Raw genomic sequence first — 17,069 nt, 5'->3', positions numbered from 1 at the left:
CATAGTGACTTATAGGGCTTAATGAGACTTCATAGAACTTGTGAAAGTCATTAGGTGGACCCATACTGCAGAAATGAAAGATCCCTGTGGAAATGCTTTTTATCCGTGTGACATACTGTTACAATTCAGCACTTATTTTATTACAACATTTAAAGTGAATTGAATTAAATTGGGACTTTAGAAATGAATGTGACAGTTTGACTGATTGTGTGTTGTTCTACTATGTGACAACAGGAGATCGGCGGGATCAACGACATCCTGAAGAACGTGTTCCTGATCTTCCCTCACTTCTGTCTGGGCCGAGGCCTCATCGACATGGTGAAGAACCAGGCCATGGCCGACGCTCTGGAGAGATTTGGTAAGTAGGCTCAGGTCACAGGTCACAGGTCATAGGTCGTTATTACTTTGGGACAAAAAAGTAATGTCAATGAATCAAGTTTGTGATTTAATGTTTTTTTTTATTATTATTGTACATTTGTCAATGCTGTGCTTCTGTTTCTTGACAATCATCTGTTCCTTCCATTGGTTCAAGGTGAGAACCGGTTCCGTTCCCCTCTGGCGTGGGACATGGTGGGCAAGAACCTGTTCGCCATGGCTGTGCAGGGCGTGGTCTTCTTCACTATCACCGTGCTCATCCAATACCGCTTCTGTATCAAGGCCAGGTAGGCGTGGCCTCACATTTCATTGGACAGATTAATCTGACTCTTTTGTTGTGTCCTTTAACCACTTTCTATTTAAAAAATAGTACAAATCTAAATAGTCAAGTCAGTAAAACATTTTGTATTCATAATGATCTGCTGTAAATATCCTCCCTGATCTGATTGGTTCTCTCAGATCTTTGCGCACCGACCAGAAACCTATCGGTGAGGAGGATGAAGACGTGGCCAGAGAGAGGCAAAGGATTCTGGGAGGAGGGGGACAGTCTGACATTCTGGAACTCAAGCAGCTGACCAAGGTGTACAATAGAAAACAGAAACCAGCAGTGGATCGTCTTTGTGTGGGAATTCCTCCAGGAGAGGTGAGCTGGCTCTGCTACCACTGTACAGCATAGATAGGGACGGGAGTTTTTCCTGGCCACATGACCTCACCTGCTCATTAGCCTCCATTAGATTAGTTTCCTGGTCACATGACCATTAGACTAGTTTTCCTGGTCACATGACCTCACCTGATCATTGGTCTACAATAGATTAGCTTTACTGGTCAGGTCAGATGGTCAGGAAAAGTAGCTGGCCCTGCCCATAGATTCTCCCCTTTCCATATCCTGTTGGTAGTTCAGTCCAGTGAAACTCTTCTCTCCTCTCTCTCTCCAGTGTTTTGGTCTGCTTGGAGTCAACGGAGCAGGAAAGACGAGCACCTTCAAGATGCTGACTGGAGACTCAATAGTCACGAGTGGAGAAGCTTACCTGGCAGGAAAGAGGTGAGAAGGATAGTAAAGATAATTAAACAAGCTGAACAAATTGTTATTGCGGGATTTATACAGTATACAGGTACCGTATTTTACAGTATATCTTAATGGTTAAATGCATGATTGGTTATAGCCTCTAAGACCTTGTTCACACTGAAGCTTCCATGACCGTTGTACATTGCAATAGTCTTGAAATAGCCTTACAACGTCTTGAAATACGTACTGTGAACAGAGTCTTAAATAGCTTGGAGGTGTGTGCTGTTGTGACTGACAGTGCGTTCTCTGTATGGTCTGTCAGTGTGTTGACGGAGATAAACGAGGTGCACCAGAACATGGGCTACTGCCCTCAGTTTGATGCTATCAACGACCTGCTGACTGGCAGGGAGCACCTTGAGTTCTACGCCATCCTGAGGGGGGTTCCCGAGAAGGAAGTGTGTGAGGTGAGTGTGTGTCCGTGTGTTATCCTGACAAAAAAAGAACATTCTTACAATCGTGACATTTTGTGCTCTGTCAAAGGACAGGTAACTATGTCATGCTCTTTATTTGGAGACCTTATCTCTGCCTCTTTGTTGGTCCATTTTAAGGGCAGGTAATTGTTTTTAGGACATGTTTTTGTTTTATGGACAATTTGTTGTTTTAAGGACAGGTTGTTGTTTTAAGAATGGGTTGTTGTTTTAAGAACGGGTTGTTGTTTTAAGAACGGGTTGTTGTTTTAAGAACGGGTTGTTGTTTTAAGAACGGGTTGTTGTTTTAAGAACGGGTTGTTGTTTTAAGAACGGGTTGTTGTTTTTAAGGACGGGTTGTTGTTTTTAAGGACAGGTTGTTTCGGTTTACTTCCTGAATTGACTGAAGTAAGATGGGATTGACCCCAGCCCTAGTGGGCTATAGTATGTGATCTTGTTATCTTGTTTGTCTAATCATGTCTTTGGCACCTCTCTCTCTCTCTCTCTCTGGTCCAGGTTGCAGAGTGGGGCATCCGTAAACTAGGCCTGATCAAGTATGTGGACAAGGCAGCAGGGAGCTACAGTGGAGGGAACATGAGGAAACTCTCCACGGCCATGGCACTGATCGGTGGTCCCCCGGTGGTCTTCCTGGTGAGTAGTCCTACTTTCTGAGCCTTTTAACTAACTAATCATTTGTTCATATACCCAAACGCTGTTATAATGTTTTTCAGTCATGGTACGTTACAGTATAGCAATGTTTGTGAACTGGACTAACCTTTTTAACTTCAAGTTCAATACCTATTACAGTATCTAGGGCCCAGAAAAACTCCCAGCCCAGCCTATAACCTAGAAACCAATCTCTCCATTGAGGATGTCAACAATAGACCAGGCGCTAGAGGATGTTGTTTCCTACACCAACTTGTTCCTGAGCCTAGTCTGACCAGGCTGTGGTGTTGTTCTTCTTTGTGACTGACAGGACGAGCCCACCACTGGTATGGACCCAAAGGCCAGACGGGCTCTGTGGAACTGCATTCTCAGTATCGTCAAGGAGGGGCGATCGGTGGTTCTCACCTCGCACAGTATGGAGGAGTGTGAGGCCCTGTGTACGCGGATGGCCATCATGGTCAATGGGAGGTTCCGCTGCCTGGGCAGCGTACAGCACTTAAAGAACAGGTAAGAACAGAGAGCGTGAGAGATGGGATGTTCAGTAGTGAATCACTACATTGGTGAAGAAGCACGGTGGCCATTTTGGATCAACATTGAGCTAACGCTAATCATCCCTATGCGTTTCCTCATTCAGATTTGGGGATGGCTACACCATCATCCTCCGGGTGGCAGGACCAGACCCGGACCTGAGGCCGGTGATGGAGTTTATTGAGAAGGAGCTTCCAGGAAGCACTCTGAAGGAGAAGCACAGGAACATGCTGCAGTATCAGCTGTCCTCCTCCAAAACCTCCCTGGCACGCATCTTCAGCATCCTGGCCAAGAACAAGGAGTGGTTGCACATTGAGGACTACTCTGTTTCCCAGACAACACTAGATCAAGTAAGCACTGAGGCTGGTTGAATGTTGTCGTCGGCCATTTTGATTATCATAGCAATTATCCCTTTATTATTATAATTTTTTATTGAAATAAAGTTGTTTTTCTAGGGGGTCTTGCATAGGTTTAGATGAAATTAGTGTTTCATCGCCAATACAAAATAGAACAATAAAAAGAAAAACATTTAAATCAAAATACAAATTAAACAACCGTCGCTTGCATAGCACACTGATTCATCTGGTTTGTGTGTGTTCTCTTGTCTTCAGGTGTTTGTCAATTTCGCCAAGGACCAAAGTGACGAGGACCACTTAAAAGACATTTCCGTGCACAAGAGAGACGCGGTGGCAGTGGACATTACTCAGCTCAAGTCTTTCCTCACAGACGAGAAGGCCAGGGAGAGCTGTGTGTGAATCCAAGGCTGCACCTGAAGTGGAACTCTATTCCCTACATAGTGCGCTACCTTCGACCAAAGCCCTGGTCAAAAAAGTGCGCTATGTAGGGTATAGGGTGCCATTTTGGACGCACCCTGTGTCTGTTCCTATCCCTCTCCCAGATTAACTGCTGAGGCCCCTGTAGATGGGTCATTCTGGAGAGGAGGGTTTTCTACTTTATTGTAGTGTTCTTTTAATTATTTATCAGTGGACTGCCCAGGGTTAGCGTTCTTTGTAGGGCGACACGAGAACGAGTGGCAGAAGTTCAACACTGAAACTCAATGCAAATCAATGCAAATCAATGCAAATCAATAAAGATGATACAATCCCATGAAGTGTTCTCCGAGGAACAGCCTTGTGCCCCTCGCTAGCTAGATTGAAAAGACTGAAAGACTTGAATACACTTCAAAGTTGTACCCCAGGCAGAGCATGAAGAGTACACAGTTTCTGTGTGCTCACTCGACCAGGATCAGCGACACGCTCGACAATGTAAAAAGAAGGAAGTTCCAATCAACTGCCAACCGACAGTCATTTTGATTCAAAGTCTATTTTCTCTCCCTCGCTTTGTTACCATGAAAAGTACTTTTTTTTATGAACTGGAAGAACAAGAACCAATTCCAACGATAGTCCAATCCCAAATAAAATACATTTTGAATACAGCATATTGATCAATTTAGTTTTGCATCTGAAAAAATGGAACTTAATGGTGTTTTGTTTAAAAAGATTAATGTTTTGTCGTTGTTGTCATGACGCCCAGCACAGTGCCTGCAATCGTGGTGGAGATAATGTTAACACTCCAAAAGAGAGGCCATGGAATGTTCTGGAATGACAAAGCAAAAAGATCGGAGCTTCTTTAGAACCCTGAAGGGATGTCAGAGAGACCTTATTGTCAGATTACTGCTTTAAATGTACTGTACTATGGCAGTGAGGCGTCAATTTCTGTACTTCTGTATGTGAATGTGCAGTCTGATAATGACAAAGGTTGTTTATTAGCTAACAATCATCCGTCTGACATTTGTGACAGGTTTTCTGAAGTGTGAGGATGGAACTAAATTTCATGCTTTCTAACAGCGTAGATAGGACCTGTACGGTATGTGTGCAAAAGCATAATCCCTCTAAGACAGGCATAATGGACTAAAGAGATGGGCTGTTGTTGTTGGACAACCTACTGGGTTTTCCCCCTCGGCAGGCTTCAAGATTCTGTGTTTAAAAAGCGGTATTACTAACATGACCACGGGAGAAATGTGACTGCGTATTCATTTTTTTCTTCATCTTCATTTATATATGTATTGTGAAGTCACAGGTTAACAGTGACAGGAGAACAGACGTTGATGAGATATATCTTCAATATAGAATATATATATATCTGAATATGTGTCGTTCAGTAAACACTGTCACCAGTGCCAAAACGTTGAGTCAACATTGTGTTGAGGTTGAGTCGTGGGCGGGCGGCTTATTTGTACACTTTTACTTGTCTTTTTCCTTGAACAGCTGACTTCCTGTAGTTCAGCCACCATCTTTGGGGTTTTTCACCGAGCACGTGGCTACACATGGAGGCTGGGTCTCACGTGTTGCTCACAAACGATCCAATCATCATTGTACTTTCTGTTGCAATTGCCACGGTCCTTCTTGTGCATTATTATTCCTGACCATAACCCCAAATGTACACCTCCCTCTTTTGTAACTCCCGGTGTTGTATTTACTGACACACAACAAGTATGCCATAGTTACACCAGCAGTCTGCCATATTAACATACAAACGTAGGGCCAAACAAACACGATAAAAGGCAACAGTCGAACACCAGTCGAATTGAGAGGGACCAGACCAATAAAGTGCCACTGTTTTGGTTACGTTACGATGAATACTACGTTCATGCGGACAGAATAGCTGATGACACAAAGATGTGATGTGGACGCCTCCTAGCACTTTATATAAGTTGTCTATGTAATCTAATCTACACAGTACAGGATTTACACTGGAATAGCCCCAGATTTCAGAAGACACACCTGAAACTACAATGCATTTTGTTTGTTCCATGACAAAAAAGAAGGAAAAAAAACTATTTGGAGGAGAAAGTGTCCAACAGTACCATGGTAGTTATTTTCTTGTGTTTGAATATTATATGTTTACATTTGAAGTATTAAAAATGTTGTTTGTGTCTGTTATTTGTTGTGTACAGTACTTATTTACATTAATAAAAATTGATACATTTTGAAGATAGTAGTTTGTCTGCTTTCTTTAAATCTTAACACGTATCTTGTCTTCATCATGATCAATTCTAGATATCTTTAAGGTAGAAAGGATTTGGAAAACAGTTTAAAATACATCACTTATATTTTGCCCTTAATTCGACAATAATTCTAGTCAAACAACTTCATGTTAACAACAGGCGGCACCATTTCTGCTGTTTACAACTTTTCCCTTCTACCAAAGATGATAGATATACTGACAAGATACATGTCTCACCCTAACGGAACAACAGCAGGCTGTCTAGCTGCGACAGAGGATGTAAAACCATAACACATACATTGTTTCGGCAGCAGACTGATTGATAATGTCAAAATATGCACTCAAGTCAAACAAACCAGTTATAATATGCTGTATCTAATGACCAACTCGTGATAGTTTTTGTATCTCAAGTTTACCTTTCCGTTAGTCAGCACCTCTAAATATTTTTGGGTGTGCGTCTATTCATGCTTTTCATTAGATGACTATCGGCTGCTGTATTACCCTGCTTTACATATTCTCCTATCAATCACACGTCATAGATTGCATCAGGTAGGTAGGTAATAGAAGAGAGGAAGAGGAAGAGAGAGGCCAAACTCGAAATCTGTCTCCCTCCAGCAGGTGTTTTTTTCGTTGTGTTTCGCTCACCAAGCGAGGTGTTTTTGTATGGAAGTCAATGAGTATCAAATGCGGTCAACAAAAAATGTATAGCTTATTTGCTACGTGGGGTTTATTTGATCAAATAGAAGTTTCATAATGCCAAAGTTGTTACGATTCTACTGATACATGTAGGACAAGTGACATCCCGGCAACTTTGAGGAAAAACACTTCGTATGAGCGTTGTCTAGAGATGGCTATGCATATTCATGAAATTAGGCTAGTATCATAGAGTCTCTATATTGAATACAGGCGGTTGACGTCAACGACCCTCGTCGAATATTTTAAAAGGATTACAATAATGAGATGTATCCACCAATCCAAAGAAAGGATAAGCGGCAGCTTGTGGATCGTTAGTTACAGAACACAGAGGGTGTTCTTAAATGCTTGCCTCTAACGCTAACCAGGTAGAGTTAGGCATACCTCTATTTTTACTGAAGACCTACCACTATCCCTGAGAAAAGCCAGTGTGTCCGCTGATGACTCAACATTATACACGTCAGTTCCCACAGCAAGTGAAACCACTGCAACGTTTAACAAAAAAAACATTCCGTTTTAGAAGGATTGACTGGTAATAAGCTAGTGCTAAATATATATATTTTTTAAACTAAAAGCATTGTATCTGGGCAAATTGAGGAGATTAAACTGCTTGGTGTAACCCTGGATTGTAAACTGAAATGGTCAAAACATATTGATGCAACAGTAGCTAAAATGACTAAACACAAATTACCGATACGTTACTGGTTTCCTTGTAACAGGACGAAAATCAAACACAGAGCTAGGTCTGTAGTCACTTTTTGGAGTCCTTAACTGGAGACTTGAAATAAAATAAACTAAATAAAACATGTATTCCAATAATTCTAATTCTAATAAATGTATGTATTCAATAGCCCAACTGAAGAATAAAGTAAAATGTATTCAATAAAACAATTATTTGAATAATTCAAATGTAAAACATTTTTTTTATTTAATAACTTCTCCCTGTTCTATTCCTATGACTGAACACCAGACATTAGGCTTTTGCTTTCAGTCACATGAAATACAGTGACAGGTTGGGTCCACCAAACCTGCTCACCAAACCAGTATTTTTACATATTTAAGATAAGCGAAGTGGGTGGGGACTGAGACTGACCATACCTACATACTACACCATCGTGATGGTAGGTCGTATATTTGTTCCTGACTGATTTGTATACTCATTGCAGAAACAAGGAAGTGATCATTCGTGTAACAGGTACTGAATAGGTTTTGAATGTAAAGAAGCATGGAAGTGATCATGTGATCATGTGATCATGATCACTACCTGTGGGTAGTGAATGTACAGAATACAGCAAACAAGTGTGTATCAACTGATGTTTTTGGAAACATGTATAAGTAACCAAACCAACAGTTGCTGTAGATCGGGATTAAGACCTTTCACACAGTTTCAAACATATTGAACCATAATCATCTCAAATATCTCTGCCAAAAATGCAAGAAGAAACTATGTATAAAATATGTATTAACTATATACATATTTATTAAACTTATATACGCATTTAAATCAAGTAGTTGTCCCGTACAGAATTACACACAGGCAACTCATTACAAATTATGTACAAAATAAGTTATTCGTCCCACGCACTCTCCCTTTTGCACTGCCATCAAACATGTTGACCAAACATTTTGATCCACTCTGATATTTACAAGGTCTTGTTGTGCCATCTTATTCGTCCAAGTGCTGTCCATTTGTTTCCACAATAAATGCCCGCGTTCAGAGCATTCTCAGTATTGTATTCCATGGTTCTGCCGTGCTTTCACTGCCCGCCACCTTGTGATTAGTGATGTGCAAAATAACTCCTCACATTTATCCACTTTCACTAAGGTTTCCCCACATCTACTGTGATTTTCGTGAACAGAGGATCCTTTTCCACTTTGATGACTTCGTACTTGAGAGAGCTGATCCCATCGGTATTCATCGTCAGTCTCGTGCGTTGTATTCTGTCAAACCTGCGATGCAAAGGAAACAACTATCAGTATACCATCCTCATATGAAGATATTCGGGATGCACTGATATGTCAATTCTGGGGCCATACAATAGCCAATATTTTCTTGGCTGTGATGGCAGAGTATCAATGCTGATACTATCATGAAGAAATAAAAACGTAATCAAATGGCTACCCGGACTATTTGCATTGTGAGCCCCCCCCCAACCCCTCTTTTACGCTGCTGCTACTCTCTGTTTATCATATATGCATAGTCACTATAACTATACACTCATGTACATACTACCTCAATTGGGCCGAACAACCAGTGCTCCCGCACATTGGCTAACCGGGCTATCTGCATTGTGTCCCACCCCAACCCCTCTTTTACGCTACTGCTACTCTCTGTTCATCATATATGCATAGTCACTTTAACCATACCTACATGTACATACTACCTCAATCAGCCTGACTAACCGGTGTCTGTATGTAGCCTCGCTACTTTTATAGCCTCACTACTGTATATAGCCTGTCTTTTTTTACTGTTGTTTTTATTTATTTACCTACCTATTGTTCACCTAATTCCTTTTTTGCACTATTGGTTAGAGTAAGCATTTCACTGTAAGGTCTACACCTGTTGTATTCGGCGCGCGTGACAAATAAACTTTGATTTGATTTGTGGGGAACCTAGTGAATGTGGTTGTTCTAAAGCTCTACCTCTGAGGATTTGGGTCGTTCAGTTTGTCTCTTTCGTGACGGATCATCCGGCATTTTCCGACCTCGCTATCTGGACGAGAGATGGACATTCCTCTGGAGCTCACCCTGTGGAAATCAGAGTTTATTATTATAATGGACTTTGCAGACAAGTTGGAAATAGTGTGGAATTCAGGGTTGGGGTCAATTCTAATTCAATTCAGGAAGTGATCTGAGTAAAAAATGTCACAACTTTTTAAGTAAATAGCTTCTCCTTTTCAGTTGATTGAAAAATAATTGAAAAAATAATTGCCATTTCAGTTTACTTCCTGAATTGACCGACCCTAACACCCTGGTGGATATATTGTGTTTTGCATGAACATTATACAATACATCGCTAACATTAGAAAGTGATGATGCCCCATTGCCAAGTCTGACTTTAATATAGGCTCATCTGTAATGCTTTAAAAATCTGTTTGAATTGGAATGCACTGTCATGCCTGTTGAAAATGTCATCATCTTCACCACCCCAGCCCCAGTAGCTGTTGGGAAAGCCATTGATTTTCAGGAACTGCTCCTTACTTAACGCTGAGACACCGCCAAAGAACTGGTTATAGGGCAACCTATGGATGAGACAAAGACAAAATAGTTCTCATCTGGCCCATACCAAGAGCCAAGTAATGAAAAGGGTAGGCTAAGCATAAATAGATATACTTGTTTACTACTCTTCTAGCTATGTACTCATGGTATGAACTGAGGAAGAGGGAGAGTCCCAATGAATCAAAATAATGATGATGCATTAGAAAGAAGTTGTCGGTTGAGTTTTGTGCCGTACTTGAAGCCAAACTTGTCCATGGAGACAGACAAGTGTCTGGGCTGGCTGAAGCATTTGTAGGTGTTGCGGTCATCCATGGGGATGAGGTCCACGTCACTGAACACAAAGCAGTCGTAGTCATACTCTTTCAGGGCCTCAGCATAGCCAATGTTCATCAGCTTAGCCCTGTTGAACGTGTTGTCTCCATCCTAATGAAGAAGTTACAGTCATTTTCAAAACATGGGTATGCTAAATTATTTGACAAATATTCACATATAATTGAATAAAGTTTGTCCATAGAAAATGTTTAATTCATCGAAAAGTGTAATTATTTTTTTAAAGTTCCGGTATATGCACATTTTTGTCATTTAGCATGAGGAAAGTAAACAATATTTTCATAACCATCATGCAGTACACTAAATAGAAAAACCAAGGGACTTCCCTTTAAGAAATGTGTCAGAATATAAGCAGCGGTGTGTTAGAGAACCATAGAGTTCTTAGTTACCTCAGAAGAAGAAAGCAGAAAGAGAAGAAAGCCACCGAGCATTGGAAGAACCCAACCATACTTTAGCTGAGATGTGATTGGTTGCAGACATGCAGTGCTAGGAGAGTGGAAACAGAGTTAATAGTAGTTATTAGTATGTCAGAGTGAGAAACAGAGAGAGAGGGAAAGAGAAAGAAGACAGAGAGAAAGAGAGAGACATACAGAGAGAGAGAAGGGATGGGGGGAGAGAGAGAAAGAGAGAGAGGGGGAAAGGGGGAGACAGAGAGAGAGAGAGAGAGAGAAAAGTTATGTTATTTTGGTTTCAAGTGCTGCCTATGTTGTCACAACAACAGGAAGCACCTGTAGAAGGACACACTTCTTTCCTCTACACTGTCAATGTCATCTTCATAGGAGTAGGCTACTGTTCACTATCAATGCGTGGTAGTCATCAGCTGACCGTTAGGTCCTAAGTGGTGATTCTGTCATCCAAATACACCACAAAAATGAAATAATATTAATTTGATTGTTTATTTATTTTAATCTAAAGTTAAAATTCTTCAACGGGTTGGACAAAACAAGCATTGTGATTGGTTGAGATGCATTCTAAGCCATACTTTAAAATATGTTCTAAAATGGGTTGATCAAAACAAGCTTTGTGATTGGTTGAGACGCGGTCTAAGCCATACTAAATAACCCGTTTAGCACGGGTAAGCCTATAACGCAAAAATTGGAATCTTGTTTTCTGTTCCATCAGAGAAATTATTGCGCATCCACTGTCCCATCAGCCCAGCCAAGCAATCCGTTAACTTGATTTCCACTATAAAAAGCATCTTGACATTATCTCCCGGGCTTCCAAAATTGTTACTGGATATGTGTGCAATAAAAGTTCAACATTCACTTTTTGCTACTATTTCTGTCAAGTCTACACATACAATGTGATGCATACGTTGGATAAATTAACCAAAACGCAAGGACACTGTTGGTCTGATCGAGGCATTACTTTTGGTTTGCAACAACGGGGGTTTGTACTATACATACGTTGCTATCTGTCTCTCCGACATTTGCAACATTGTTTCAATATTGCAATTCTATCACAGCCACAGTGGCGGTTCTAGGGCCAGTTGTACTGTTAGAGGGGCCAGTTACATTAGACGTTATTGTTGTCATATCGTTGTCTTCACTGCATTGCAGGCATTAACAGGCAAAATACCATGTTCATAATCATCATCGTTGCCACTGTCTAATAACAGATGTAAAAAAAGAACGATAGCAAAAATGAGTTATGTAAAAATGATTTCATACTCCACATTTAGGGGGGCCACAAGGGGGTCCAAAATTGTTGTCACAGGGGCACTGGCCCCCCCTGGCCCTCCCCCAGAACCGCTAGTGCAAAGCCGTGCTAAAAAAGCACACCCTCTCATGTACAATTGCTTTAATCATTTGCCTTTGTTTGATCTTCGTAATTAGAGATACCTGCTATATCCTGAAAACTACTGTACCTGACCATTTTCATAAGAATCATGCTTTAAAGGGGAAATCTGTAGTTACTACATCCAATTTTGGACTTATAAATTAATGATAGATACGCATTGATTCTTGAAGAATATAGCTTCTTAATGACTTTGAGCTTTGTTCAACTTTCATACCCCATCAGAACCCAAAATATAAGCTGGTTATACTCCAATGTTTGTAAACAATGTTTGTAAACATTGTAAATGTATAGCCTGAAAATATGCTTAAAACTATAAAGTTGATATCTTGGATGGTCAGTCTTTGCATCAATATCTCCATCTATGATTTTAAGAGTCTGTCACGTTCCTGACCTTATTTCCTTTATTTTGTCTTTGTTTAGTATGGTCAGGACGTGAGCTGGGTGGGCATTCTATGTTATGTGTTTCTATGTTGGGTTCTTTTCAATTAGCCTGATATGGTTCTCAATCAGGGGCAGGTGTTTTACGTTTCCTCTGATTGAGAACCATATTAAGGTAGGCTGTTCACACTGTTTGTTTGTGGGTGATTGTTAGTGTTTATGCCACACGGGACTGTTTCGTTTGTGAGTTTGTTCCTGTTCGTGCGTTCTTCGTTGTCTGTAAGTTCTCATGTTCAGGTCTGTTTACGTCATTTGTTGTTTTGTAGTTTATTAAGTGTTTTTCGTCTTCGTTATTATTATTTAAATAAATCATTATGTCTTCATACCTCGCTGCATATTGGTCTGATCCTTGCTCCTCCTCAGACGAGGAGGAGAACGAACGTTACAGAGTCGTTACATTTCTCCAGGCCCTTTTATTGTTTCAACTGTGGATTGCTCCTTTAAATTGTACTTTTTTTCTTCTGTTTTAAACCTACGGAAGAAAAAATAAGGAATCCTCTGTCTCTTTATCATTACAGGTTAGGAAAGGCAGAGTTCATTGAGGTGGTGGAAAGGAGGAAAGGTGTGGAGGAAAGAGGGGAGAATGAAAAAGAGAGAAGCTAGCAGCGGTATGCAGTCAAACAGCTTCAGCTGGTGAGAATGGATCCCTCATGCAAAATATTTCCTTGTGAGCCATTGACCCTTTTCTCTTCTAGTGTTGTAGGATGGGCTCTCATTCTGCCATATCTGGTTTCTAATCTGTTTACAAGAAAATAAACTGTCCACAAAGAGAGCAAGACGCACCTGGGTCTCAAACCCTTTAACAATCACTAAATCTGTTGACTTAAACTAACAAACGGTTTGCCCATTGGAGAAACCATCAAAAAGGAATACATGGACCTGCTTTACCACACAATCAGGAAATAGACGCTGTCTGTCAACCATGTTTATTTCCTCTTATCCTACCTACAGTAAGACATGTTGTCCTTTAAAACAATACACGGTGCTTTAGAATAAACTCATACTTGATGACATCACATCAGGCATCACGGTTATTTGATAGAGACACTCCATGTTGCAAACCGTTTGTTTATAAGAAGGTTTCCATTTGTTCATCATGGTGGCTTGGCTGTGTCCTCTGATTATTTGTGAGAAACACAGCAGGACAGCTGGTGGTCCACAGATAGTGAGGATAAACTTCAACTAACAGCTGAACCATGTCTGTGTTTAAAGTACAGGCCTGGGCTTGTGTGGAACTGGGGCGCTGGGGCTGGATAGCTGGGGGGCAGGGCGGCTGGGGAGCTGGGGGGCTGGGGAGCTGGGGAGATGGACTGGGGCTAGGGCTAAGCTGGGGCTGAGGTTCGGGCTGGGCCTGGGGCAATAACAGCCACCACGGTCCACCCTCTAACAACTGTTCTCGGAGAAACAGCTGAAAGTGCAAGCTTTGTCTGTCTCTATATCTCCTGTTTCAGTGTCTCTCTGTGTCTCTCTCAGAGCTCTCTTAGCTCTCTTAGTTTCTCACAAACGTCGCATTTCGTACAAATCTATCATTTCGTAGTTCCGTACATTTACGTACATCTCGCTTTTCTGTAGGAAGCGAGGGTGAAGGACGGCAGGAGAGGACACAAGGAATGGAGGATAGGCTACTGAGATTCAGCCTCGGTTTAAAGACCATGATTTGTAACTGTCAGGCGGGATGTTGCGACACACGTTAACATTCTTCCTGTAATCTACAACGAGGGGGTGGGAGGTTACTTGTGTGGAAACCTTCAGGCATGAATAAACAAATGTCGGACAACTGAGCGGTTTTCTTTATTCAGACAGACTCTGAAAGGCTAGTTCAGTGAATAGATGAAACCAGTCTTATACACAGAGATTAGATTGGTTTCTCTGGCTTCACCTGATTGATGACGTAGACACCATAGTCCAGCTGTTGGCGCTGAAGGATGGGATGGAGGTAGTAGAGCCAGAACTTGAGGTGCTCGTCACGATGGCGGAAGGGGATGATTAGAGCAACCTTCTGGAGGGCGACGCAGTCATGTGGTTTGTAGCGACCTCCTTCCTGCAGACCTGGGTTCTCCTTCCTCACTGTGTCCAAGCTGACAGGCGTAGAGAACTCAACCCTGAGAGGCCCAACTGCAGGTCGGGAGAAACAGATATGTTGGGTCACAAACTCTCACACACCTCTTCCTGTTCCTCTACTACATTCACTTCCTTTTCACTTTCTGCCTTCACGCCTCCACCTCTCCCTGCTCTATCTCTCTCTCTTTGTTCAAAGTTTGCAGCCTTTGACCTCATGTAAAAAAAAAAATAACACACACGCATGCACACACACACTCACACACACACACGCACGCATGCACAGACACACCCATACCCACAGGAAATGATGCTGACTTAACGGATATCTTATGCTTGTCTCTTTGCAACAGGCAGTTCAGGGGTTAAGAGGAAATATGTGTTATCTCGTCCCCCCCCAAAAAAATATGGTCTACGCTGCTGAAAGTATTTTCCCCGAGCCATGATTGAGCTGAACACAGAACATATAGTTATTTTAAGCAGCAGGGAGCAAACTTCACAATGCAGCTCGGCTTAACATGAAATAAATCGAGAGATCTTTCCTCGTATCGACTTTCAGTTAAAGGCAGGAAGTGTAGGCCTAATATGAGATACACAACTACATAATATATGTATAACTACATAATACAATGTTTTATGCAACTGTGCCAGTATACAAAACATTAAGAACACCTGTTCTTTCTATGACATAGACTGACAAGGTGAATCCAGGTGAAAGCTATGATCCCTTATTGATGTCACTTGTTAAATCCACTTCAATCAGTGTAGATGAAGTGAAAGAGACAGGTTAATGAAGGATTTTTAAGCCTTGAGACAATTGAGACATGAATTGTGTATGTGTGCCATTCAGGAGGTGAATGGACAAGACAAAACATTTAACTGGCTTTGAATGGGGTACGCTAGTAGGTGCCAGACTCACCGGTTTGTGTCAAGAACTGCAACGCTGCTGGGTTTTTCATGCTCAACAGCTGATAATTAGGTATATTTCAAGGATATGCAGCATGTTTATTTACCTGTTATTTTTGGCAAAACAGTTCAATTAAATATAAAAAGTTTGAATGTATTTCCATGGGAGGCCAAACTATCTGAATGTAGGTTTCATGTTAGATTAGAGGGGGAAAAAATACAGTCAATATGTGCATGACAGAAGAATTTGAGAGAAAGAAAATCTGTATAGAAATAGCCTAATAATGTGTTATAAAGACTCCTCTTACATGTTTATAACAGTTACATGTATAATGCAGTATAATGTAATGTTTCTGCTGTGCATGTTTGATTAAATACCAGCCCTTGTATTAAAATGAATTGATCAAATCATAGGCTACTTACCAAGATGTGGAGACGGATCAGGACATTTTTCTAACTTTTTCCACGAAGTTGTAGTAGTAGTAGTGTTAGTAGTTGTTGTAGTAGTTGTATTGGGTAAATGTATATCGTGAAGCTTCGGAGTTTGCAATGTTACAACGCTATTATTATTAAGGTCGTGATGTCCAATATTTTCCGGTGGAAGTGTCACGGTAATAAAATCCGTTTCAATTCGCGTCTGTGTCTGTAGTTGTTGGTTTGGTGACAACCCATTCGAGTAACCCATGAAATAAAATAAAGCCACTAAGAGATTAATAACACCTAAAACTACAACCAAGGTGCAGCCTCTCCTCCGCAGCCTAAAGTTGAGAGATGAGTCGAGCATAATGCGGTTGTCATATGCCGAACCGAACCGAAACACATATCCGTTTACTCACCGACGGTATTAAAAAAGCTATTTACAAATACTCTATTTATTTTTTGCAACAATCAGTATAGTTTAAAGATAAAAAACAAGATAAGATAATTTTTTCCTCTACTGTGTGGTGGTTGCATGCTGGCCGTGACCATCAATTGTCGTAGTCTCCCGAGAGTAAATTCACTCTGTACTACACTTTATGGCAGTAATATGACAGCTAGTGGACCTGTGGCTTCCTCTATAATAAAAGCCACGACGAGGAAATCCTAGCCTACTAGGGAACTGCACTAGCAAACTATTCAGTAAAATGCCCAAAATATACTAATTACGTATTCTTTATTAATTTGCAAGATTTGTTTGAATTTAAATTCACTCTAGGAGAGGGACCAGATGCCTGTGAGATAGGTATTTTTTTTCCCCGGAAAACGTTTTAGCCTAAAGGCCAGGGCTATGCTACTTGTTTCTCTGACGCAAAAGGCCTACATTTTAAAATAATTGGATTTAATACAACTTTAAAATCAATACCAGCATAAGCGACGTATACACTCCTTTATTTCTTGTTCTAAGCATGTGTAATCCTTTATAATATTTTATGAGAAGGGTTTATATATCAAATTACATCTAATTATATTTGTCACGTGTGCCGAACACAACAGGTGTAGAGCTTACCGTGAAATGCTTACTTACAAGCCCTTAACCAACAATGCAGTTCAAGAAATAGAGTTAATAAAATATTTACGAAATAAGTTTTAAAAAATCG

At 40.9% G+C, this 17,069-nt stretch overlaps 2 protein-coding genes across 6 annotated transcripts in view; one reads left to right on the top strand and one right to left on the bottom strand.

The window, feature by feature from the left end:
• The window catches only part of LOC120052909 (phospholipid-transporting ATPase ABCA1-like), a 39,787-nt gene extending 33,752 nt beyond the window's left edge, over positions 1 to 6,035 (top strand). For all 5 annotated transcript variants that reach the window (XM_039000126.1, XM_039000129.1, XM_039000128.1 and 2 more), the window contains 9 exons: positions 235 to 358; positions 533 to 662; positions 835 to 1,018; positions 1,311 to 1,417; positions 1,704 to 1,845; positions 2,365 to 2,499; positions 2,825 to 3,021; positions 3,149 to 3,392; positions 3,654 to 6,035. In XM_039000126.1, coding sequence (XP_038856054.1) covers positions 235 to 358; positions 533 to 662; positions 835 to 1,018; positions 1,311 to 1,417; positions 1,704 to 1,845; positions 2,365 to 2,499; positions 2,825 to 3,021; positions 3,149 to 3,392; positions 3,654 to 3,797 — 1,407 coding nt within the window. In that variant the 3' untranslated portion in view covers positions 3,798 to 6,035. The remainder of the gene's footprint in view (positions 1 to 234; positions 359 to 532; positions 663 to 834; positions 1,019 to 1,310; positions 1,418 to 1,703; positions 1,846 to 2,364; positions 2,500 to 2,824; positions 3,022 to 3,148; positions 3,393 to 3,653) is intronic.
• Positions 6,036 to 7,644: 1,609 nt separating this feature from the next.
• LOC120052908 (beta-1,4-galactosyltransferase 1-like) lies at positions 7,645 to 16,502 on the bottom strand. Its single transcript, XM_039000123.1, has 6 exons — positions 15,916 to 16,502; positions 14,408 to 14,643; positions 10,196 to 10,383; positions 9,861 to 9,983; positions 9,385 to 9,489; positions 7,645 to 8,691 (listed from the first exon to the last, which is right to left on the bottom strand). The coding sequence occupies exons 1-6, from the start codon at positions 16,274 to 16,276 to the stop codon at positions 8,562 to 8,564; spliced, it is 1,143 nt and encodes a 380-aa protein (XP_038856051.1). The 5' UTR covers positions 16,277 to 16,502; the 3' UTR covers positions 7,645 to 8,561.
• Positions 16,503 to 17,069: the final 567 nt, after the last annotated feature.

This window comes from Salvelinus namaycush, chromosome 8 (assembly GCF_016432855.1).
Source record: "Salvelinus namaycush isolate Seneca chromosome 8, SaNama_1.0, whole genome shotgun sequence".
Lineage (NCBI taxonomy): Eukaryota > Metazoa > Chordata > Actinopteri > Salmoniformes > Salmonidae > Salvelinus > Salvelinus namaycush.
The sequence above is the reverse complement of the archived record's forward strand: the minus strand, read 5'-3'. Positions and strand labels throughout refer to the sequence as shown.

What these genes read in the sequence shown, in the direction of transcription:
- LOC120052908 (XM_039000123.1), bottom strand. Translation starts at nt 16,276, where the DNA reads ATGCTCGACTCATCTCTCAACTTTAGGCTGCGGAGGAGAGGCTGCACC. An exon ending in GTGTCTACGTCATCAATCAG is followed by an intron (nt 10,384 to 14,407) that starts GTGAAGCCAGAG and finishes CTTCTTCATTAG; the next exon opens with GATGGAGACAACACGTTCAA. An exon ending in GATGATGACATTTTCAACAG is followed by an intron (nt 9,490 to 9,860) that starts GCATGACAGTGC and finishes TGATTTCCACAG; the next exon opens with GGTGAGCTCCAGAGGAATGT.